A 25,899-nucleotide genomic window follows, 5' to 3' on the forward strand; every position below is an offset into this window, starting at 1 on the left:
TGGTGAAGAAGATGTTAAAGTTGCTTGATTCATGTACGTCATGTTTATTTGCCCAGTCAGTTTCCATTGCACTTTGCTTCATTTTGCTCTTGTTGATATGGCAACTTTTCAACCTCAACCAAGGGTAAAAAGTTTTATCAGATATTTTAAAAAATGTGTTAGTATTTTATAAGTTATGTGTTTGTACGCAAATTGATCACAATGTGGAGAAACCTCAACATGGCCACTCATGTAAATATGAATAGCTGGCACCAAAATGGGAGGCTGCTCACAGGGTTCAAATGGGGAAAGCAATTTATTGAACCAATTAGATAACAGAAACATTATATTGATGGATTGTGCAGAAGTATTTTTATAATGTGTGGATGGATGAAAGCGTATCGTGAATGTTGAATGATGCAGCAAACCAAGGCGGGCAACGAGTGGGAAGGGTCATCACAGCACGAGGGAACCATGTTTCGATGTATATGTTATACTCTTTTTAGATTCATCTGGGTCCTTTGTGTTTTTCGTTTTCTTTCTTCTTTGGCATCTTGAAGTACGACTGGCTTGATGTGTTTTGACTGAATTGGTTTGTCTTCTCCTATCTTGTAATGTTTTGTAAAAAAAACTTTTTAAGTAGTGCTATACAAATTGTGCAGGCTCTAATTGAATTCAGTATGATGCACCTGTGTCAGTACTTTATTGTAGGTGTAAATGCAAATGTTTTAACATGGTAAATAATAAGTTATGGTTGCAAGAAGAGGTCCGACTGTATAGAAGTCTATGAGAAAATTACTTTACTTCTCTCTTGATCTATTATTATGGTAATTTATGGTCCTGTTTAGAGTAAAATAGAAGATAAATCAGGGTTAGGGCGTGGCTACTTTGGGATTGACATGTCGTTACCGTCTGTTGTCCAACGTTAACATGTTCACAGTTTGTTTTCACTCCATGAAAGGTGATTGTAACATGTTGGTTGCCTACATATGTTTTATTTAGCATTCAGTTGTACCAAAAAACAAGATGGCAATAGACAAAATACCGATCTTGAGGCATCAAACTGTAATCCACAAATCAATGGGTGACATCACGGAGACTACGTCCACTTCTTATACACAGTTATATACTGTACTTATATACTTATGTTACCCCGGCATGCTAGCACAGTCATTTGGAACATGTTCATATGCTAAAGTTAGCATTTAGCTCAAAGCACTTAGCATGGCTGAAGATCTAGGTATAAGTTGTTTGACACTGAGGCTAAATATGTTGGTGACTGTTAGACTTGGATTCAAAGTTGGTCTCAGAAATAGCTTTTGTTTTTAGCTTCCAATCAAAAGGACAAGATTATGGAAGTCAGTTGGTCTGTTCTTTCACAGACCTTCCAGTGCATGACTTTTTCCTTTTCCTTTGTCATCGAGCATGTCTAGTCACACCTCCTTGCTAACATCTAAACGCATAAAGTGTCAGTAAACAAACAAAGCGGAGACCAGGCGAACACAGACACAATGTTGCATGTGTGGGCGTCTGTGTGTGTGAGCGAGAGAGAGAGGATGAGTTGGCGGTGGGCGTGCGGTAGGTGTTTGGTCGGGTAGGGTAACTGTTGGCTAGTAAGAGAGAGAAAAAAGAAAACGGCACCTCCTCATATCCATGCACTCCTGCTGGAGGAAATGAGGGGCTGGAGACTGGTGGGTGGGATTACCAATGATAGAACAATGATTGAGCTCTCTTTTCCTTCCTCTCTGCCTCTCAGTCATATCTCTGTCTTTCTACGGTACATCCGCTGTACCCCCCTCCCACCTAATGCAATGACTTGTGTTTCTTAGTGGGAGAGGTGTATATAGGGCTGCAGAGTTAATCAATGAAATGCACTGCTGCACTGCAGGAGCATTGGCTGAGACCTGCACACACACACACACACACACACATACACACACACACAGACACACACACAGACACACACATACACACACACACACAGACGCAGACACAGAAACACACAGACGCAGACAGACACACACACAGACACAGACAGACACACACACACACACACATCAATACACACCACAACCCCTGTGGGAAAAGATCAAAGCACTGAAAGTAAAGGAAGACACACACAGCCAATATGCCAATGTGTGCATAATCCTGCTATGAGATGCGTGTGATCCATTACACCGGTTTTAATTATTGGCAAAGTTGAAAGGCCAAAAGAGCTTCACAGTATGTGTAAGGAGTTGTTGTCATAAGAGAAAGGCATATGAATAAATAATTTCCCCCCAAGTCTTTCCTGTTCTTTATTGAGCAAAAAAATGAAAGGGAAAGTTCTGTTTTTGTGATAATGTGACTTTAACTAACACACTTGAGCTGTGAATTTTCGCGCTGCTCCCACAAACTTTGGCTCATTTTCACAAAGGGCTTCACGTCATTGCCATATTATGAACTGTTAAACAGAACAGGATGTGGCACATTTATCTAGGAACAGTAGAATCATCAAAAACACCCCAAAAATACACAGAACACTTGGATGCAGGCTCACCCCTGAATGCCATGCCTTCCCTTTGTAGGATATTTGGTTCATGATGACAAGTGACCATATTTCACCTCTGTGAGACGCCATCTGTGTTTTCACAGCAATCAATAGGAGCGCGCTGCTGTTTTTCTTTATCTGCTCTAGGAGACACGTTACAATCTATTCAGTATATCAGCGAATCCAAATGAAACAACTCTCGCCACAGCTTGCGCCTGTCCTCTGGCGTTACGTTCATTAATTAGACGTCTAAAAATATCAAACCCCTCCAAGACTTAATTAACCCATCGACTCCATTTGTTAGCCGGTGCATGCCTGTCTTTGGAGAGGAGACAAATTACTTCTTTTTTTATCAGAGTGTGCGTTGAGTGTGCATTCACATCCTTTAGGGTGGACGTTTGTGTGTGCATGTTTAAAAAAATAAATAAAATGCTTCTTTTCTTGATGTAACGCCTTCCTAGCTTTACCGAATGGACATACCATAATCCCCATCAATCATGCCCCCCCGCCCCACCCTACCATGCCATCATCACACCATAGATGAAACAGTCAAAGGCTGCTTTCACTCAGCATTCTGTGTGAATAACAAAGAGTGCGCTGTAATAACGCCATAATTGATCAATTATTCAAGCTGTTTTGATTTGATGTGACACTCGTTAGAATAGTAATTTTGTGTGGGCGGGCTTTGATGCCAGAGGTTAGTAGAATTAGTGTCCAGGGGGAAGTCTTTCTTTCTCAGGATGTAAACGAACGGATACCTTCACTGTTGTTGATGTATTGCATGTGACATGGCTCACTTTGATTTGCAATTGAAAAAAATAATTCCAGCTGCTTTTCTTGTTCTTCTGATATGAAACTGCTAGTTTTAGGATGTCTGTTTTTATATCTCTTCGGATAATGTTTGCTTTTCAATTGTTATTTTCCAATAGATGACATTTGCATCAGAAAGTGATCAGAGTCATGTGTCTGGCGCATTAGTGACATTTGGATGCAGCCTATCTCCTCCTGACATTTCCCACAGTCAGTCAGCTGCCACCCTGTTGATTGTGAACCTGTGAGTACTGAGTTAGTCACTGAGGAAAGGTTTAGAAAAACATTGAATTCGTACTTTAGGTACAACCACACATTAATACAGTATTTCAATTACTAATAGTGGTTGGGAGGCTATTTTAAAGTTCCTCTTTAGTACAGCTCTGGTCCAGTCTCACTATTAAGTCAAAGGAATATGGAGTCAGATTTAACTTAATGAAATCTAGAGCCGGGTGGATTGGCACGGCGCCAAGGCTGATCCGGCTGCCAGGATGTTAAAGAGACGGATGGATGTGGCGTCAGTAGGCTGTAAAGATTACTGACACTGTCATATTTTACGAGTGCAAATCATGGACCATGTAAATGCGTGTCCGGCCAAAGCTTCTGGCCATCGCACACATCGTCAGCAAAGGGCAAGAAGGAAAACAGGGGAAGAGAAGCGAGAGAGGTGTGTGACTGGAGAGGGTCTCTGCATCTGTGTGTTGTGTAATCTGTGAGTGTGTTTGTGGGAGAGGCTGAGACCCTGACTCAGCTGCACTACTGTTGTTGGCCCGACAAATGGAAATATGCTGTACTGTTTCACGAAAGCAAAGCGAGAGAGTGTTTGAGGTAGAGAGAGGGGAAGAGAGAGCGGTGTTGTGTGTGTCATGAGCTTTGCGAACAATCCTCATCAGTTGTTTACAATGAGTGGGTGAAATTATCCCGCAGATTTTAATAAGCCAACCCATCAATACAGAAAGGATCCATTGATAACATTTCTACATGTCGTATAATGGCACGTACAATAATGGAACCACGTTTTCCTTTCACACCAATATCATAATTCAGAAAATGCTCCGCACGATCTGTATTCACAGATGTTCTGTACTATTATATCAGTTACATGCGGTCTGCTTGAAATGGATTCCAATAACAAAATTGCCTCTGTGAGCAAAGGAGGCCAGACTAATGTCAAAGTGCATTAACCTCCACTTGCGACTGCAGATAGCCTGTTTCCAAGATGCTCTGTTTGTCTTCTGCTCGCTCCACCTTCTACATTTAAGACTGTCCTGATCGCTATGAAATGTTCACTCCATATGTAGTAAAGACAAGTGAGACGCCCTGTTCTCCCTGTGAATGGGATAATGACGTCTGGATACTCAACTACCCGGATTAACGAGCGGGAGAAAATAGCTAAATGTAAACTGCCCGGCTTGATGACAGGTCTCCAAGTGCGATAGCAACGACAGAGTAGGCAAAGATAGTTCACTTTCTCCATTTTCAAGCTGTATATTACCAGTAATTATGATTACCAGCCCAGCCAAATTTATGACATTGTTTCAGTCAAGGGTTTCAGCAGATTTTAACCTGGCCAAACTACAGGAAAGCTCAAAGACTGAGCAGCTGTGGAAGCCGTGGGAAGTAAGCTTCAATGTGTGTTGATTCATAGTGAAAGTGGCCCTGTGGAACTCAATGGATGGAACACCAACTGTGCAAGATAAAGAGGGTTCAATTCAGGTGTCTATCAAATAGTGCACTGCTTCATCACTTGGAAATGTCGTAACACTGGATTTTATGTTTAAATAAAATGGCTAACATTGCTCCATTTACATCTACGGGGCTCAGTAGTTAAGAAAAATCTCAGTCCTTTTATAATATATTCAAGACTGTATTGTTGTTGTGCTCTTGTAATGCAGAGGTGAGAATATTTCAAAGTGTACTATTATGACCTTTTACCTACGGTATTGTGAAGAAACAGGCAACAAGTACAATCTTGCAAAAGAGTAATATGATGCATAACAATATCCAAAGGCAGATCCCTCTGATAAACATTTAGCTGCTACATATGGAGACATGTTCCTCAGGAACTGATGAAACTAAAGCAGAAATAAATGGAAAGTTAATATTGTACAAACATTCATCAGGCAGCCTAATGTTGCCTTGTGTAACAGCTTTATAAAGTGATAATATGAAGTGACAATCTTTTTATTACATTAACTGTGGACACTCCCCATGCCACCCAGGTGCCCCAGGACGACTGGGGGGGCTACCCTGGCGGGGGGAAGGATGACGAGATCCCTTGTCGTCGGATGCGGAGCAGCAGCTACGTTAAAGCCATGGGGGACGAGGAGAGCGGAGATTCGGACTCGAGCCCCAAAACATCGCCGCAGAAGTTTGTGCGACCTGACGCCCTGGTCAAGGCCATCATCAGACCCAGGGACCTGCTGGACTCCCAGAGGTACAACACATGCAACTTTAAAAGCTTATACGTGTTGTGCTCTTCTTTTTTTGCATGTCCCTGTTTATGTATTCAGCTCACCTCGAACGTCGATGTCGCAAAGCTAACCTCGTCCATCGTGACAATTCATCACTCAACTCAACTCTCATTTTGTGTCTTGAAATCTGAAAGTAACCCTGTGGACAGGATTACAGGATATGAATTTAATTTGATCATCTCTCAGTTTGTAAATACAACGTATATGCCCATTGATTTTCGTGTTCCCTGGGGGTTGGGGGGGATTCCCTGGGATCCAAACTGGGCACACTGAGATTTGTGATACTACCACTTTGTGTGCCACAGACATTATTATCATGTAATCGTTCCAGGAAATGTCTAGAAATATCCCATATGAAAGTATGTAATGTAATCTCTGAAAAATCATGAAAACAATGTGATTCATTGGAAAGGAATTATCTCCACGCCTTTTTGTATTTCCATGACATGCCGCTCTCTGTGTTCCTATTTTACATTTTAGGAGAACACCTTTTGGTCTGTTTAATATTTGTTCATGTTTTGATCATACTTGTTAATTATTTGCTTTGTTACATTCCCTTGTTCCTGTGCCAGTAGTGCCCCACCACTACATCAGTGTCCCTTCCTGTGAATTAATATTGTGTCTTCAACTGTAACACAGTGTTCAGGATAGGTTCTTCTGGGATGTGTCCCATTAAATGGTGAGGAAATAGAGGGCTTTTGTTGTGGTTACTCAGCGGCAGAAGAAAGCTCTCATAAGAGGATTACGTGATAAGACAAGCTAAAGACAATGTCACAGAAAAATTAACACAAGCAATTTTGTTATGGAGAGATACATGCATAGTCACTATGATTACAGCATTAACAGCTCCATTCCATTAGGACACAATTAGAGAGCAGAGCACCAAAAATAGAACAACCTCACCTGTAAGACCAGTCAATAACGGCCAGTATCCGTCTGCTTTTAGTTTGTGTCCTGATTATTGTCTGCTTATCCTTCTGCTCCATATTTGCCTTACCTTCTGTTGCACCTCACATCTGTCTTCATCTTTATTTTGTTCATTTTCAGTTCCCGTTCACTTCAACATGGCAATAGGTAAACACCTGCCACACACGAGAAAGATGTCGTCGTCACCTGGCACTGGTTGTTACTCATAAGGTTGTTGAAAAGCATACGTTTCCTATTATGTCCAACAGTTTTTAGATGTTCATATTTAAAATATGAATCCATATGTGAAACTATTAATATGTTGCCTATCTTATGATTATGATTGTACTAAATTGCATTGCTGCAGTACTTGGGCCACCAAATGATTGCATTGTGCATAACTGATTAATTTTTTCTTGACTTCACTCTTGTTCACTCTTCAAAGGGACCTGATCCTCTTTGTTCGCAGCATGTGAAAACAGAAGTCTATTTTAATTATTTAAGTTACAGTTTAAAAACTCTCCCAGCCTGCCTGCGCTTTAAAAGCACAATCTTTTTAATCTGCATTTTCTGTCCTTTGTGAGCCGTGTATATTGAGAGCATTAACTAGTCACTACTTGAGTTCAGTGTGGAGGTCCACACCGACGGCCTGGAGCCGCAGCAACGAAGGTTGTTTGTACCTCGTCATTTCTAGACAGTTTCCTTTTATTATGCATTTCTGTTGGAGAGAACGTTAGAAGTAACTTCCACTTGGCTTGAATGACTCACAGAGGCTCTTTTTGTGTTAATCAAAGGCAACAACTGCAAGTTTGTTTTTAGAGGAATATGCTTTTAAGATTTGTTGTGGGCATCCCTTCCTTTATGACATCTATTAAAAGCATCCGTTTCCTCTCCCATCAACTAAAATAAGTGTGTGTGGGACTTCAAATAATCCAAAACTATTGACAAAAAAACTGCAGCTTTGGTGCCGAAGTAGACATCTGTTTACTTTCTTCAGTCTCTCCTACCAGTGTCTAGATAGAAAAAGGAAATATGGACAACTAGCATTATTAGTTGGTTATGCTAAGTGTTTAAAAACTGGTAGAATTGCACCAATTTCACAAAGTGCATTTAATTAAATTAAGTGTTAAGTAAATAGGGCAAAAAAAGAAATGAATAGATGTATACAGTGTTTATCCAATCACAAACAGGGGCTGGAAATAAGATACTGTAGGACTATGACCGCCAGAATTAACTTTCAAACGGTTTGAGATGCTGTTGCTTCGTCAGTTGGAGCACAATGTGAGTATCTCCTTTTCCTTTTCTCCTTCATGCAGCATGTGTTTTACTCAGGGAGGGTTTGCTGGACTGTGTAGAAAACCTCTTCACAGGCCTGCAGCATAAATGAGCGCTGCGTGTCCATTGTGCTTCTGGTCGGCACGAGCCCATGGGCACACAATCGGACATAAACTGTAGACATTATGCAAGGACGACCTTGTGTCTGACCTCAGTGTGGCCTGTGACAGACCAAAGCTGCAGTTTGGGATGTCACACAGTCACAGCAAGAGACAGCGATACACACGGCGAATAACACTGATGGTCCCCTCGCTCTTATTGTCATGTCCTCGTCTCTTGCTACACGCGCTGCTGACCCCGTGCTCATTGCCATTCAGCAGAGGTTTTTGAATTGCTTCTCTCTCGTGGAGAACGGCATTTTTTCCTGGAAGCTCGGAAGCCGCAGCGAGCAACACCCACTGAATCCGCTAATACCGTCAACCTGACCCTGATGAAAACACAGAAACAGAATAAATAATGAGCATTTCTGGTGTTTGTGACGTCTTTCTGCACAATGACAGGAGATAGAAGAGGGGCAGCAGAGATGTTCATCTTTTACAGTCCTAGGCAGCAAGAGAAAGCATACTTCCATAATACGCCAGTAATTCATCCCCAAGGACATAGAATGACCAATCGAATGTTTGATTAGTTGATTGATTAGTGATCAGGCCAAACCATAATGATATCCGTCAGCGAGGAGGCAGCCGGTTGGCCTTTTCAGTTCTTTTAGAGTGTGAGGTAATGTATGAGGCAGCTACAGTGAAGTATGCTCATTTCCCCACATCTTGCAAAGCTTCCCCTGGCTATCCATTTTCAATAGCCGTAAACAGTGAATGATTTATGAGGATTCAACAGCAGGAAGGGTTATCAGTTGCAGTTATTGCACTCTAAGGCCCCTCTAAATAATGGCTCACTCAGTGCTCAGGACGAGGGTCTGCTAGGCTCAGCTGAAAGGAAGGTATTGACCAGCATGGATCAGCCGGTGTGGCCTGAGTCCTTTGACAGAAGAGTCCTGATACACTGAACCCACTCTAAGAATGCCAAAATATGCTCTCTTTGCTTTTGAATTAAATGGAGACGTATCAGTTTGTGCATCCTTGGAAATATCTGTTTTTTATGATTGCAACTGTGTGAGATTAATATTAGCTAAAGGCATATATATATATATATATATATATATATATATATATATATATATATATATATATATATATATATATTGATATTGGCGTGTTTTTAGGCCAATGAATTGAAGAAATTGCAGCACAGAAATTGCAGCACAGAAATAGAAAAGTTTATAGATACGTGTGAGGTCATTTAGACTTAGAGTTAATTTTTCAACTGTAAAATAACCCACTCAGTTGGTCACAACTCTTTAAATAGCTAATTTAGGAGATAAGATGAGAACACATTTGTATTGATCCCTGGAGGAAAATATTGCATTACAGCGGCACAAGATGACCAGTGAGGTTGATAGGTCGACAGTTTTTTAACGCTCTAAACATTTTAAATCACCCATTTAGTCAAAGATATTCTCAACCTTTTATATACCTGAAGTACATACGCTGGGTTCTTGGCACCATCGTGCTGTGATCCATATCTGTCACTGTTTTGAGTCCCCCCAACATAACAGGCACCACGGATGCCACCTGACATGAGATCTCTCATGCTATTATGGTTCATTGGGCTTGTTGCGATGGAATTAGATTGGATTCAAGACAGACATGGTGCAGCTTGGATTTCCTCTGCTCTTGTAGCAATTTGATGTCCCGCGGAGCCATTCAGACGGACCAAACACAAATTTGACAACATCGGCTCCCTGAAGCAAATTATGTTAAAGTGAGAACAGACTGTCAGGTTGTGTCACCTCCCTCCATCTTTCCCCCTTTCCAGCTCTCTGTCACTCTCGTGGTTGACAGGTTGGCTTCTTTGTTCGTCTCACCAATAAATAATACATCACAGTCACGGGCCCACTGAGCTGGAACAGCCCGTGCAGTAGATGGAAAGTTACACGTCAATGATTGTTTTAATTAATAATCATTTACACCCTCCGAGCCCCCGTTCCATTACAACTTAACCCTGGGGTCCTGTACGTCCTGTGAGCTGCAGAGCCGACAGCTATGAGGAATTTAATATGAATCAGCTTTTTTTTTGGTGCCATAGTAGTACCTGCCACAGATGTTTAAACATATATTAAGGATGATGACATCTGGCAAATTCCCCTATTAACCAACAGCATAATGAGTCTTTGAGTAAATCTGTAATGATATGTCTAGTCTGATAGCAGGTTGCATGCACCGGAGAACATCAACAATTAAAATCCATCTCGGGCCACTTCATTTCTCTTTAAATGACTTTGGCCCGGTGTCTAAACGCCACAAGTCAATCAATCCCACCCATTTTTGACAGTTTCTAAAATAACTCACATTTGTTTGCCCCCCATCCATGATTAGATTCTTGAGGCACCATAATTAATCAGAGTTAACACTGGCAAAGCGTTCGATAATTTCTGATTTGACATCATGTAATTACTCATTTCAGCATTACGGCCAAGGATTTTTCCCTCAGATCTCAAGGTCAAAGGCAGAATTCCCAACCATTGATTTGTGGCTGCGTGGGACATGTCATGCATAGTTATTACCTTTCTGTTGGGCAGGCTTTTTCCTCAACACCGCTTTGCCTCCGCTTTGAGTGTAACACGTAATACCATGTCAAAGATTGATCAGGCTACCTAATGTGCCTTTCCCAAAGTTGTCAATTGCTGTATTGATCTTTGGGCTTGTGGCTTGAACGGAACATATACAAGTATACCTGAATAGAAAGAGTTGTGTGTGTGTTTTACAAAATGAGTGAGTAGACTATGAATACATTAATTGCAAAGTGTATTAAACACATACACTTGTCATGTATTCCCTTCATGTGAAGAAGGAATTATTCTCCATAGGGCCTTGCGGTGCATTTTGTCCGTCAGGAAGAAAACTTGCAGACACAATTCTCATCCTCGTGCTCTCAAATTTGTACTTGTGTTAGCACTATGTCAACCCTTCTAGCAAAATCTTTTTTGTCCTTGTCCTTTGTCCTTGTTCCTTCTGTTCTTTCAATCAAATGCCTTGCTTTCAACATTTCTCCTCTGAAAATGTGCTCACACCAGCTACTGTCGAGTCCGGGCTTTGTTTAAGCACAGAAGAGTACTTTCATTAGCAGCGTGAAAAGTGAAAGGCAGAAAGTGTGAGATTTCCATCATCCCTTGCCTTAATATTGGCCAACAATGGCAGTGCATTAGCAACAATCAGAGATATTAGAGGAAATTTGCTCTGGCGTGATTTGATAAAGGGCCAGCGCCTTCTCAAAACAGCCTCCCTTCACTCAACTGACGATAATAGACATTTCTCCAGGCATGGATGGATGAAGTCTGCCTCAGTTATGCCTCAGCCGGTGCACTTATATCTGATCTTGTCAGCTATAAAGCTTGACTAATTTTCATTGCTCAGGGAAGGATGTTTATTTTGTATTCTCACTTGGCTCAATTAAGCAAATCTAATTAGCCACATCGGGGAAGAATGTGTTTTATGATTATTTGGTGTGCAGCATTTCGTCACCAAGTACTTTGTAATCAGTGGTGGTGGACAGTCAGTGTGTATGTCTGTGTCTGTGTGTGTGTGTGTGTGTGTAAAACTCATAATACACTCCTCATAACGTTGTGTGTCTGTTCATGTTTAATTCATAAGATATTGCCATGACCAGGCAATTCTTACTGCCAGCGTAATGTAACTGTAACATTACTTGAGGTCCATGTTGGTCATACTCTATGACGCTAATGTTTGCAGCATTTTGGTGAAAACTCCCAAGCAAACATTCAGTTCACCACAAATCCCATACGGGGCCAGTTCCATTAGACTTCTGCCCAGTGACGTCACATCCATCCAACTCCCACTTGTGTGACCCAGTAACTCTGTTTTCTTCTCTACCCACAGCTCTTTCCGCCTGGATAAAGTCAACAGTGACATGCGTAACTACATCACCAATTTTGCTGCAGACTTAAGGTGAATACAGGCTCAGCGCCACCCCTCCGCTTACCTCTCTGTTGCTGCCATGTTGCAGTGGTCAGACGTCGGAGCCAGCTGGCTTGCCGCCCTGCTGACTTACCCGATATGAGCGCCTCCCAGAGCAAACACTCAAGACCAGTCAATGAGAGGTCACCTGGGGAAGCCAGCTCATATTGGCAAAGGATAAGGCACTGTTCAACACAAAATAGATATGATTTGATTTTCGGCGAACTTCTTCCCATGTACAGGTTTGTTACTTTTACCACTTCCTTCAGACTTAATCTCTGGGTGTTTCTGCTCTCAGGTGTCTTTGGCTGTTAGGAAGGTTGATATTACTTTGCAAACACACAGTGTCTTGCTTCAGCATTACAAGATGGATTTTCCTCGCTGCCAATCACCAGTGTTTATCTCTATAAAAAGCCCTGAAACTGCTTACTCGTCTCTGCCTGCCATTAGAAATGGATCTGGTGGAGGGAAACTCACTTTGGTATTCTTAATGTGACTCACATAGCATTCTCTTAAAGTGCCTTTCTTTCCCATGTTTTCCTATTTGTCTTCTCTCCAGCAGATTTCAAACCAGGCGTGGGTTTCTGAACTACCCTGATGCACTGCTGGGGTAGCACATGTAATTGACCTGGCTGACACCGGGGTGCTTGCTCACTAACTAGCTCCTGTTTTGTATTTCCCTCATTTCCAAGCATTGCTTGGGTGTTTCAGCACAGCAGAAATCTAACTGCCTTTTTAAGGACGCTGGTGAACACATCAGTATAGTGGGGGAGAGAAACAGAAAAAGAGAGAGGCTCCCCTCTTGGGAGACCCAATGTCATAACTGTCTCCTTCTTAAGTTCAGGTTGCCCAGAGGAGAGCACTTAATTGTGTTTGTCATCATGTTACACCTGTAGCCACTGGTCAAACTGCTTTGGTTATTTGTGAAGTTATGTGTTATTGACTTGCTGAAGAAATCATCACCATGACTCAAGTCCCACTCCCTTGCTGCTTCTCTTTTTCTCTCTCTGTTCAGTCAGAGCTACCACTTGCAAGCCACCAGGGACATGCACCCCAGCATTGCCTTGGATCCCTCTGCCAACTACAACTCTCCTAAGTTTCGCTCCAGGAACCAGAGCTACATGCGAGCAGTCAGCACCCTCAGTCAGGCTAGCTGTGTTAGCCAAGTGAGCCAGGTAAGTCTGCACCCTTTTAATTAGGAGGGCTTCTCAAATCCAAACCTGTACTGGGGAGCAGTGGATTGTACACTGGGGGCTGCTGAGGGACCCTGAGGAGGTCCCAGGGAGTCTTCAGTTAAATTAATTGGAATAATTTCCACACAAAGTTGTTCATTTAAAACCCCAGTTCAAGATCATGACTGTCCTAAACATAATTGTAGCTCTCCCTGCAACTCTTTTATTGTATACAATGTGGTTATCGTTTTTAATACACACAAATGCATTTTTTCTGGCTTCATTATACTTATACATATTTTATATGACAGTCCATTGCACACTGTTTATCTGGATAGATTAAACAACTCCAACAGGTGTTGTTGAGATATGAATCTTCCTCTTAAAAGAGGGGCATATTGATTTCTTCAGAGTCTTAAAAGCTCAGCTAAACTCCTAATTCAAAATCCCAATAGAATAAGATGTTTATCTATGATTCTTGATATTGCCAAGCAAGTATACCAAATATTTTACTTGATGCATAAAACACATCTGTTATAAGAAACAGAAATACTTTTGGTCAACATCAACAACAAATATTTTACAGCAAACCCTCTAATGTGCATCATACTGTAGCCTGCGGGTTATCTTCTAGTGTGGAAATATAAATATAGGGCAATTTCCAGGCAATATGATAAAAAACACATTTTCCATTGTTTTCTCTGCTGTCTTTTGTCTCTTAAGACATGTGCAGTTTGACTTGTTTTTATTCTGAGGTTTTTACAACCTCCCAATTAATTTCTCCAGATAAACAAAGAAATAACCTCACTTGCTTTAACAATGGAGGAAGAATGCTTACGGCTTTTGTTTCTCACAGGTGAGTGAAACAGAAATAAATGGCCAGTTTGAGTCAGTGTGCGAGTCGGTGTTCAGTGAGGTCGAATCCCAGGCCATGGAGGCTTTGGACCTGCCCGGCTGCTTCAGAACCCGGAGTCACAGCTACTTGCGAGCCATCCAGGCCGGCTACTCCCAAGACGATGACTGCATCCCCCCAATGGCGTCCACTGTCACGTCCACCATCAGGTCTACCACAGGTAAGCGCAATTTGACATTCATTTAATTTGCACAAATTCAATGTGTGACATCCTGGATGTTGTTTTTTCTTAGAAATTAACACCAAAAGCTTACATTTGGCATTAACGTGTGTTAAAGGATGAATACAGTTAGTGTCAAACAGCTTCATATCTCTGCATGAATCACTCTTGTATGTTTCCATTGTTTTGATGGACGTATGATTTTCATAGCTACCACTTGTGAGCTGTGCTAGTTCATCCAACTGTATTTTTGATACAGTGCTTCATTTGCTCATCCATTGGATGCATCAGAGAGTGAAACTATGAACCCTATTGAAAATCACAAATGGTCAGGATAAGAACATGATTGCTTTTTTGGCTACATTTTGGAAATCTGGCTTTCTTTGTGGTGGCACTTTTGAACTTACACACAGCTTTATTGCGAACAGGGCAAACAAATGGTGAAATTGCAGTATGCAAAGTATGCATTGTTAACTTGTAAACCCAGTTTATACTATCGCAGCATATACTATGAAGTTTCTTCGCACACAGATTTTTCACTTCACACAAATTATTTTTTATCATTGCAAAGCTCATGTTTACTCACAATGAGATCACATTACAGAAGTGCACACTATTGTGTCTAGACCTGGATAATGAATTATCTAACGCTGACGAGGAATATACCGCTAACTGAACTGTCACATATATAATTTCACATATGCAAACTTGTTACAATAAATCCAAAGCTACTCAGCTGAGCCTTGATTATAAATTGTAAGCTTTTGGTGGTTTCAACAATTCCCGTGATTGCTGGCTTCACAGAGGAAATGTTACGTCCTTGTGCAGATGAAGAATGTGGGAAGAAAAGAAGAAAAAGTGTCCGGATGAAAAGTCTGAGCGGATTCCACCTTTTCCCACTGTAGATTCATGAACTAACAACATCCGTTGGACTATAATAGGGAGGGTTAGAGGTGTGGCCACCTGGAGCTGTGCTTATGATCAATTCTTCAAATTATAACTGTTTACGTTCACTGCTTTCTCAGTAAACTCAAATATATTTGCATTTTTAGGATACAGAGTTTGGTATGTGATAGATTTCGCCAACATTTTGGACATGGGGCAATTAGTGCTGCGAATCAATCTGTCAAACTGGACCTCACTTTTTCAATAGGGTTCATACTATACTTCCTGATTGATGGGAAATGGTTTGGAAGCTTTGCTCATCGTTGCCTCTTTTCATTGCACAAAGTACACATTTCTTTACCTCGACTGAAAGCAGACGAGCATGCAAGGATTGTTCTTACACCTCATTTATTAGAAATATTGTCCATTCTCTGTGATGTGTTTCGGGAGTTAGGAGTTTCAGCTTTGTGCATTGAAAAGATGCAAAGGATGCATGCTACAAATTAAGGTTGAGAAGGCAGTGTAAACCATTAATGGAAATGAGTCAAAATGGGAGTACTTTCCCAGTTTTCAATACCGTAATGGATAATGATATTACAGATTATATAAATTCAAGAATAAAAATACATTTATACACATCTACAGTATACCGATGAGTGAATTGGGGCAATAATCACAAGTTTAGCAGTTAGTTGTTGTAGATTTCTGCTAGTATCTTATTTTGACTCATGGCATTCAGTGCATGATTTGATGTTACTGCTTTGTAGCAATAAAAAGCACATTCTCTCCAGCTGCTCACACCTGTGGCCATATTACAGAGACGTATTCATATTTGTCTTCCAGATAGAAATTATGTGCAGGAAGACTCTTGTTTACCCGACCAGGCCAGTGTACTTGAGGATTTGGCAGACACGGCCCCTTTGGCTCATGATGATCTAGGCTGCCCCATCAGAAGAGACAGGCTTTACCAACAAGATAACATGGGCGCTACAGCCAAACCTTTGTCTGGACCACCTGTTTCTCCAAGCCTCTTCAGATCCCCCAGATCTAGTGCCCCAGAACGGCCATCACCAAAAGCCATCCAGGCCAGTATCAAAGAGTCTGCTACCTTGGCTGCAGCTATCACCATGCAGTGGAAGGAAGAGGTCTCGGCCATGCGTCGAGAGCTGGCCGATCTAAGGAGAGACCTCTGTGTAGAGCTTCGTGCTTTCAACAGTAATTTCAACACTTTCACGCAGCATTACAACACGTGGTCTCCCCATGGTGGCACCATGGCAGCTGGGGTTGGTTTAGGTGGACGGGTTGGAGCAGGAACAGGGACAGGACCAAGGGCAGGGGTAGGTGTAGGGGCAGGGGCAGGGGCAGAGGCAGGAGGATTTGGAACCTCTGCGACTGGGGGAGCTAGAGTGAAGAAACCCCAGATATCAAAAGTATCTGTGGGGACCCAGGCCAGAAGCAAGGTCCTGGTCCGGCAAAGCACTGCAGATGCAGCTGTCAATTGTCCAGAGGAGAAGGAGGAAAAGAAAGGTGCCCGCAGAAATCTGCCAAAACAGCTCTCTATGGACCCAAGCATTCTTGCCTGTCCACAGTCAATGTATGTGGAAAGTGCCATACCACTTTCTTTGGATCCAATACTTCCAGGCCCTGTTAGGTCAGCAGAACCAGAGACATTTGATTTGACTGCACTGCCCTCTAGAGCTAAACCAGAAACAGAACTAGAGCTACCGGACAATGCAATTGTGAGTTCATCTGACATGGTCACTATTGAGCCCGTCACCACTCACGGAACAGTGCCAATTTCCTCAGAAGCAGCCCTTGAGAGCCCACAGGATTCTGTGACAGTGGAACAAGAAATGCTAGTCACTCCACAGCTAATAGCTTTAGGCCCGGCTAATGAGTCCCATTCAGATGCTGAACCCTCTCACCCTGATGACAAGAAATCCACAGACTCAGACCTAATTGAAAGAGCTAATATACAGCTGCCATTTCCAGTTCCTGTAGTGACTGTGTTTCCACCTGAGGAACGTGATTATGACATCATGTCAGATTCAGAGCCTCCGAATTCTATCACTGTGGAAGAACTAGATCCAGTGTGTCAAGACCCTGCTGCTGTGTATTTACCATATTCAGGATTAGATGATCCAGATCCTACAGACCCAACCCAATTAGAATCAAAACCATCAGATCTTCCAATAGTGTCCTCATCTGACCTTGTTAGTCAAGGCCCATTCTCAGTCTGTGACACACCCACACTTCCTGATTCTGCTACATTATGTAATTTAGAGACTGACGTCATATGTCCATCCATTGTGGTGTCAGAGTACCTTGACACCGATTCTCCTACAAGTCCAACTGATAGTGACACAAATCCAGATCCCTTTATCACCTTTCCAGATTATCCTTCTGACCCTCCCCCAGAGCAAATAACACCGGCCTCAGCCTTTGCTTACACTATAGTAGAAACTCCACCCAACACTGACTCAGAGTCCCAAGACTCAGAGTGGCCACCCCTTCCTGAACCACTTGATACCACACCTATATATCATGCCGATCTGGTCCACTTTGATTTAGTCATGCTGACTTCCCTTGATCAAGATGATCTTGACTCGGTGTTCATGGACCCTGAACCAGATCCATTTGACCTGAGTGTTGACTCTCCATCTATTACAGAGGATTTCTATCCACCCTTCTACCAATCAGAGTGTCCAAGTTCACCCCTACCCACTGTTGGCCCTGCCACAGTGTGCCCCTTGGATCCTTCACTGTCAACAGAATCTGTCTTTTTGGATCCAGCTATGGAGTATCGCTTAGCTCACATGCTTCAGGATGTAGCCTCAGAATTACATGAGGTCCCACTGCCACAGGTCACTGTCACACTATCCCCTCCTAGTTCAGTATCTCCTGATACATCATTGGAAATAGACTTTGGACCTACAAGTCCAGTCGCAGATCCCCTTCCACTAGATACAGATTCATCACCACCAGAACTCCAAGACATACCCTCAGTGGATCTTGCACCCATGGAGCCAGATGATATGATCGCAGAAACACTGGAGTGTATGGCTGAATCCCAGGAGTATGGGGAACTTGTGGAAGCAGAGACCCCAGATAGTCCAGAGAGGTCCTCAAGCGAGCAGGCCTTTCTCTGGTACAGGTGGCAGAGGAGGGGCCAGAAACAAATATTAATGCACAGGAGTGGCAGCGTGGAACTCTGGAGCAGGAGATACGAGTACAACAGTGCAGAAATCACATACGTGTCTCTCACTCTGTGAGCTCATACCTCATTCTCAGCAGACAAAATGTAGCTCAAAGTATATTTATAGCTCACGGTTTGTAGCTGCCAGTAGGCTGTAGTGCATCGTTCAGATCTAAATGCCATGTGAGCATTGGCATTCAAAGGACTTCCTGATACATAACCCTGCAGTAATATTCCATGAAAAAAGACTGCATTTGTAGCAGCAAAAAATAAAAATGTCACGGATTGCAACATACTGCAAGAATGCGATGAACCCTTGGAGGTGATAAATTAACGGAACAACCCTGCTTTAAAGACATTTATTGAAAGCAGTATGATTTTTTTTTTCTGAAACCGTTGTCACCACTGATGTGAATTATCTTCCAGGACAGTACTGCCTTTTTAAATCATTGGATACTCTAATAATAAATGTTCTTGTTCTGTCAGTGTAATACATCAAAGACATTATACACATCTCTTTTGGAGCTCTGTTATAGACTACAAGATGGCCTAATGTATACAAGGTCCTGACAATCCTTGCAATGATGATGGAAACGTTCCTTTCCTGTATTTATTTTTGATCTCTCTGTTTATTGTCACTTTGGAGTGAAGTAAATCTTTGCAGTTATCATATAACTATAAGAACATACTGTTTACTATGTGAGCTGTTGGATGGACTCTGCGGGTATAAAGAAAAAGGGTGTGATGCTGTGAAATGATGTTTTGCACAAGCCTTGACTGAGCCGGAATAATGTACTGTTAACAGAAAAAAGAAAGTAACTCCTATTATTTTAATTCACGCTCAAATATGGCAAACCAGTACAGTTATGGTATGTAGCCTCTTTGTACACGCAACCTCATGTTACACTTGCGCCTACATTTTGCTACCAAACATACAGCATATATACACATTAGTAGATATACAGATATACATATACATATGTATATACATATGTATATATATATATATATATATATATATATATATATATAGTATACATATATATCGTTATACATATATATATATATGTATAAAGATACATTTATCAAGAAAATACACAATAAATTAAATGTACACAATAAAAAAAATCTGATAATCTGAGTATAGTAATAACAGGCCTTGTGGAGAGGTGATTTTTTATGTAAGATATCATCTCAATGCTCAGGAATCAAAGACTTAGAATTTAGTACTGGGACATAAGTGTAATGTTGATTTGTGCTCCTTCCTGAAAAGAGGTGTACAACATGTGGCTGTTTTTAACATGTGTGACACTGAATGATGAAAATGATGTTTAATGGTGCATGACAGATGGCCTCAATATGTTGTGCATTTCATATATGGTGCCTCATTGTAAGTATTTGGTTCTGTTCATTGTTTCATTTTGATATTCAGTGCAATGAAAGAAGCCTACATACCACAGAATAAGCCAATTTCTGCTACCAGCAATGAACAACTAAAAAGCCAGATACATATAGGATAAGATATATCTGTGCTATCTGTCCAATTAATAGGCTCTATATGGAATCTCCCACTGAAGTCTGTGCTCTAATAAAGTTTGCTCGAACAAAAATAATGTTTCAGCTGAACATCAGTGAGCTCCCAGAAAAAGGATTTTCCTGTGTGTTGTTTTGAATTGAATATGTGGAGAGCACTTTATGGAAGTTTGCTAAATTGACTGAATCTGAAAGGTTTTCAAAGGGGTCGGAAGTTAATTAGGTTGTATTCTTGTATTCTTTTTGCTCATTTCATCAGCATCAAAGGCACCACATTTTCCTCCCTGTACCCTTCCATCTTTAACTTTTCATGTGCTAGAAGTGTGTCTAAAAGTAGCACATAATTGACCTTGTACTGCAGTGACATTGTGTTTATTCATAAGATATAATCCAAATATAAACCGTTTCAGGACAGTCATGCATCAAGATATATGCATATAATAACTTTGGAACACAGGCTATGATTGTGAAATGTCTGCTGAATTGAATTTAGACTTTGCAGCTGCCAGCTGACTTTTTGTTTGCTAGAATATTTACATTCTATTATTAAAATGCTTTACAAGGAAACCAATAACCTCAGTGGCATGCCAGAGGAGTGAACTGCTCCACTGAAGTTCACATGAGTCTTTGGATTGCTTTCCGCATACATCTACTTCTCTTTATTGGGAATGTCATCCAGTTTAAGTAATTCAAGTGTAATTACAGAGACACTCTCCAATTACAAGGTCAAAGGGATTATGATCTTGCACCTCAATAAGCACTTGCGACAATACATACATAAGGATAATGATACATTCATAAAAACACAAATAAAAATGCATTCTTACCCTATTAAAAATTTAAAAAATGTCTTTATTAATTTACCATGAATTCCAATTGATGTTTTTTTATACAAAAGTTTCACAATGTCACACTACATCGGAATAAAATTCAACTGATTAACTTTAGTGTTTGGACACCATTTAAAATGTGATCAGATTCTTTACTTTGATGAAGCAATACCACAAAAAAGAAACTTGACACTACCAGAGACCTAAAATACTAATATATACTGTCATCAAGAACAAGCTGTATCTAAAATTCAGTTACATTTTCAAGACATAATCTCAACTCATACCAGACTGGTAATATCAATTGATCCCTGGTTTGTGTGGATGACACAAGACCAACATCTGCAACTGTACTGCTACACCACGGAAGCACGCTGGACCTTGACGGGAGTCGGCTTTCATTTTTATATTTGGTCATCTTGTGAGAGTGTAGCCGTTTCCGGTCAGTGGTAAGACCATGTTGGTAGCAGTGTCATGAAGCCAGGTCAGGTGACGTGCTTTGACCTATTTACGGCAACCTTAAACACGAGACACACAGACAATAAACATCAGATATGTGGAATCCAAGTAAACATTTAGCTGGCTACTTGACGTCCACTCTGCGTATGTTTTGTGTGGTTGATAGATTGTACTCTATATTTGGGCAGAAATGCCTACTTTTCTGAATATCCACCACTCCCTTGTTTTCAGGGATCCAGTTCTGCCTCCCCTCCACCTGCAGCATTGATCGGACTCCCCAACAAACCCCAGGTAATCCTGCTACCTGGGGCCTCCTCCATTGCTCCGTTTCAATGCAAGAGATTGAAATGAAACACAAGTTGTCCTCGAGCAAGTTACTTATGGGGTCAGATCAGTCTCAATAATTGCAAATGCACACAGAGAAACTTACAAATGCAAACACAAAGATTTACAAATGCACACAGAAGGATTTACAAATAAATTAGACTCACAAATGCACGCAGAACGACGTGTCTGTGTTTATTTATTTGTCAATCACACTGCATTTGTTTGTGGATTCTTCACGTGTGTGTGGATTTATGAGACTCCCCTGCGGTGGCTAGATCCGCAAATGCATTTTTTTTAAAACAGACCTATCTGTAGCCAATCAGATGTCGCCCTCATTTTCAACCAATCACATGAGCGTCATTCACTTTATTTGCGCCTTAGAGGGGCGTGGCTTATCTCCGTGGCTTTACTCCGTGGAAACAGTTATAACTTCCGTCATTCACTATTTCTGCTTTATACTTGTTGTGGACATCCCATAAACGTCGGAACATCTAACGCCCTCGTGTTTGGGTTCATAACATTAATATCATATGTATATATGTATACATAACATCACAGCTCGGTGACTTTCACCGACGACGTCTGAACGACAGCGGGCGAACTTTTCGCTTCGCTCTATTCGCGTCATTCGTGCCGCGCCAAGAAGATTTACAAGATTATACTGAACTTTCAATGACTTACAACAATGGGGGTGGGGGGTGTACATTAATTGTGTATCCCTCTGCAAATTGCGCAACTGTAACGCTGGCAGCCCCGTGGGGAGGGGTGGGGGAGATGCGCTCATGTGATTGGATGAAATTGAGGGCGACATCTGATTGGCTACAGCTAGGTCTATGTTGAAAAAACGCATTTGCGGATCTAGTCACGGTAGGGGAGTCTCATAAATCCACACACACGTGAAGAATCCACACGCAAATACAGTGCGATTGACAAATAAATAAACACAGACACGTCGTTCTGCGTGCATTTGTGAGTCTAATTTATTTGTAAATCCTTCTGTGTGCATTTGTAAATCAAACATATTTGTAAATTGTTCTGTGCGCATTTGTAAATCTTTGTGTTTGCATTTGTAAGTCTCTCTGTGTGCATTTGCAATTATTGAGACTGATCTGACCCCATGGTATGTTACTGTTCAGCTCGTGTTTAAATAATGTGTATGCAATTACTCACACATTTAATGAACTAGTTACCATGCAGTGAACAAGCAGCAATATTCTAACTAACAATTAGGAGTTTATTGAATATAAAATGAGTCATTCACACTACAACTCCTTTTGTTTGACACTGTAGCATGACAGAGCTCAATTTTTCAAAGTGTTTTCTTCGCTGTCGCTTGACATATTTGTGATAGCGCCACTTTATGAAACCTGCCTGAAACGTACCTCCATCACGAAGTCTGCAATATCACACGAGTGCCCGTACACACACACACACACACACACACACAGTAAAATTACAAACAACTGCCACTGTGCCAGGGAGTTTGATTAACGTGAGAACCAGCATGTGTTTCTATTATTTGCTGCTGTTGTGCATTTAAGTGAGACGAGAACCTGATTTCTTTTCATGCAGGGTGAGGTTAAGAGCGCAGTGGCGTGCATCTAACTGGTGACATGCAGATGTGTCACCGGGACCAGGAGCAAAAGAGTTACTTAAAGACGGCCTCGACAGTGTGACTTGATCTGGGGCATGATAGGCCAACAAAGGAACGTCCTCGATCCGCAGATCCAGAGAATCTCGCTGTGAAATGACTATATTTGCTGCTAAGGGTTTTGTTTGTTACAAACAGTGTTTCTGTTCTCAGTGTTTCATCACAATCTATAAACCTTTGCAAATCACCCAGGGTCGGTTAAGTGAGTTGGAGGAATGACTCCGAGTCTGGTTTTTGTTATCTCTAGCTAGCTATTTTTATAACAATGTCCTTATTGTCTGCAACGCTCACACTTCCAATAATGGAGTTGGTCATCGGTCTTCCTCTCTCTCCCTCGCCCAAGATAATTTACATACCCTTAAAAGCCTGCTGCAAAACTAACTGCTGCTTTGCCTTTACAGTGATACATCCAATGGTGAAGAAAGACTCTTAACGACGTGTCACTCAGCCCCCCCACTACACTCCCCCCCTTTCCCCATGTTAGCATACAAGCCAGTCCTGATAGATAGAGAGGTCCTACAGAGATGGAGTGGTTGAATCATTGCCTTTGTGGCTCACGTTAATCAAACTCACTGGCACAGTGCTAGTTGTTTGTACTTGTACTGTGTGTGTGTGTGTGTGTGTGTGTGTGTGTGTGTGTGTGTGTGAGAGAGAGATTAAATGGAGTATTCACACCGAAGACATTAAGCAGCTTCTAGAGATGCCGCTATTGTTGACTTACGTCTTTTAAACGTCTTGTACTCACCATACATACTGTTTCCTGAAAGCTGGTATACAATGAAACATCTTGCTTTCATGGAGATGTTTGTATAAACTTATACTTATACTTATACGTCTTCATCTATTTTCATGCAAGCGACATAACAAGTTATTCTGGGTCTTCCTTGTCCAAAATCTTTTACTTTACATTTCACTGTCTGACTATATCTTGATAGCCATGCTTGGCCATCTTTCCTTCACAAATGAATCTGATAAATCTAATTAATTCATGCATTTCCCCCCCGTTACCCTTGCATGCCCGGCGGTTTCAGAACACTGATAAAAGCTGAAATAAAATCTGAAAACAAGTCAGAGCCACAAGATTAGGCAATGCAGGACGCGCCTTGATACTCTGGGGCAAGTTCCTTACCAAAAACCGGCAATTAATTAAATGACTGTGAGTACAACCACCGTGAGCCACAGTTCGCCTTATTGTTAATCCAGCTGTGGTTGCTCAGTACTTTGTCTGGTGAAACCGTCTGGCACCACGGTTTATTACAATTGATGAGCTTCATTTATGAACACCTCCCATGCTCATGAAAGTCTGCACACCGCTTTATTCTCATATTATTGTACGATTATAGTGGATCGTTTTGTTGATCTGAGCGAGTGAGCGAGTGTTGACTTCAGGTGGAATCTAAATGCTGAGTAACGCTGCCTCTGCCAAGATGGGAGCAGGAATTATGACTCCCCTTTGCACGGCTGGCTGGCTAATAGTGGCTCTATTTTGGTCCTCCTGCTGAATCATGCCCCCAGAATGGGTCATCTCTTTCCTACTTTCTTCTCTCCTCGCTCCCTGATTTATCTTCACTCTCTATCTCACAAACGCAAACCCTCTCTCTCGCCCTCTCATCCTGTCTGCACGGATCCGCTCTCCTCCTGTCCCCCCTCTCACCTCTGCATCTCTATTTTCTCTCTTCCTTGTTCTTCCCTAATGCCTCTCTTCAGCCATGAAAAGTTCCTTTTGTGAATGGACAGCAGCATGAGTCATGAAGCCCCCGGAGCAGAGCGCTCTTCATAGTCCAGACTTATCTATTTATTTATAAACACCACCAAAATGTGAAGGAGAAAGAGGTGTTGCAGGTTTGAGGTGAAGCCCTGGGTTTGTATTCTTACCTTAAAGGATGCTCTTTCTAAAAAAGGGTTGCCAACTAAAAGAAAACCGTTCCCTTGTTTCAGAACAACAATGTGTTCAGGCAACAATGCAATTAGGTTGAAATGCTATTTATTAACTTTAGGGAGTCTGCATGGGGGGGTTCAGCTCATTAGAACTCAAAATAGATCTTATTTTGGTCTCAGAAGGACTTCCTAATTGCTTTGTGTGATGTGAGCATTTGTAAGAGAGAAACAGAAACACAGAGTTCAACCCGGTTTACCTCTTTGTCAAGGAAAACGATAACCCATAATTTAACCTGCAGCGTGACTCAGTGTTCTTGCTCTTCGCCTTATCTCTTTCTTCTGTTTTTGGCTCTGAGTACCTGGCACACTCAGCTTTGATCAAAACGGACCGAGCACGGCTTGTGCTTCAGCCTGTGACCGCATTGACGGAGCTTTTCCGTAAAGGCCTTGTTTGAAAATAAAAACACGTCGAGCTTAGAAGGCATTCACGACCCGTTCCTCAAGTCCATCTCTCTGTGGATTAAGTCCATATTCTCATTTGCACTTGAAATAAGTAATCCCTCCTCCCCCCCCCCCCTTCTTCCTGTCATGAAATGGACAGAATAAGAAGGTGAGAGCAGTCAGGCTTCTTTGAGCGGTAGCTCCTCACCGGGATCCTCCACACATGAGTACTGTCGATCACTTCTCATGGTTTCTTTTACCGTGCCTCCATGTCTGATGAGTGGCTCATGTCGCAGAGGCTTTGGTGTTCTCCGTTACTCGATCCACTTGTTCATTATTCCCAAAACTTACAGTATATATTCAGAGCATTTAAATGTTGCCCACCTTTC

At 41.7% G+C, this 25,899-nt stretch overlaps 1 protein-coding gene across 1 annotated transcript in view; it reads left to right on the top strand.

Annotated features, from left to right (window-relative positions):
• dlgap2a (discs, large (Drosophila) homolog-associated protein 2a) overlaps positions 1-25,899 on the top strand; it is a 138,840-nt gene that overhangs the window by 97,672 nt on the left and 15,269 nt on the right. The window contains exons 5-7 of the mRNA XM_034563478.1: positions 5,542-5,756; positions 13,081-13,231; positions 14,094-14,310. Of these exons, the coding sequence (XP_034419369.1) occupies positions 5,542-5,756; positions 13,081-13,231; positions 14,094-14,310 (583 nt within the window). The remainder of the gene's footprint in view (positions 1-5,541; positions 5,757-13,080; positions 13,232-14,093; positions 14,311-25,899) is intronic.

The sequence above is a fragment of the Cyclopterus lumpus genome, chromosome 22 (genome assembly GCF_009769545.1).
Source record: "Cyclopterus lumpus isolate fCycLum1 chromosome 22, fCycLum1.pri, whole genome shotgun sequence".
NCBI classification, from domain to species: domain Eukaryota; kingdom Metazoa; phylum Chordata; class Actinopteri; order Perciformes; family Cyclopteridae; genus Cyclopterus; species Cyclopterus lumpus.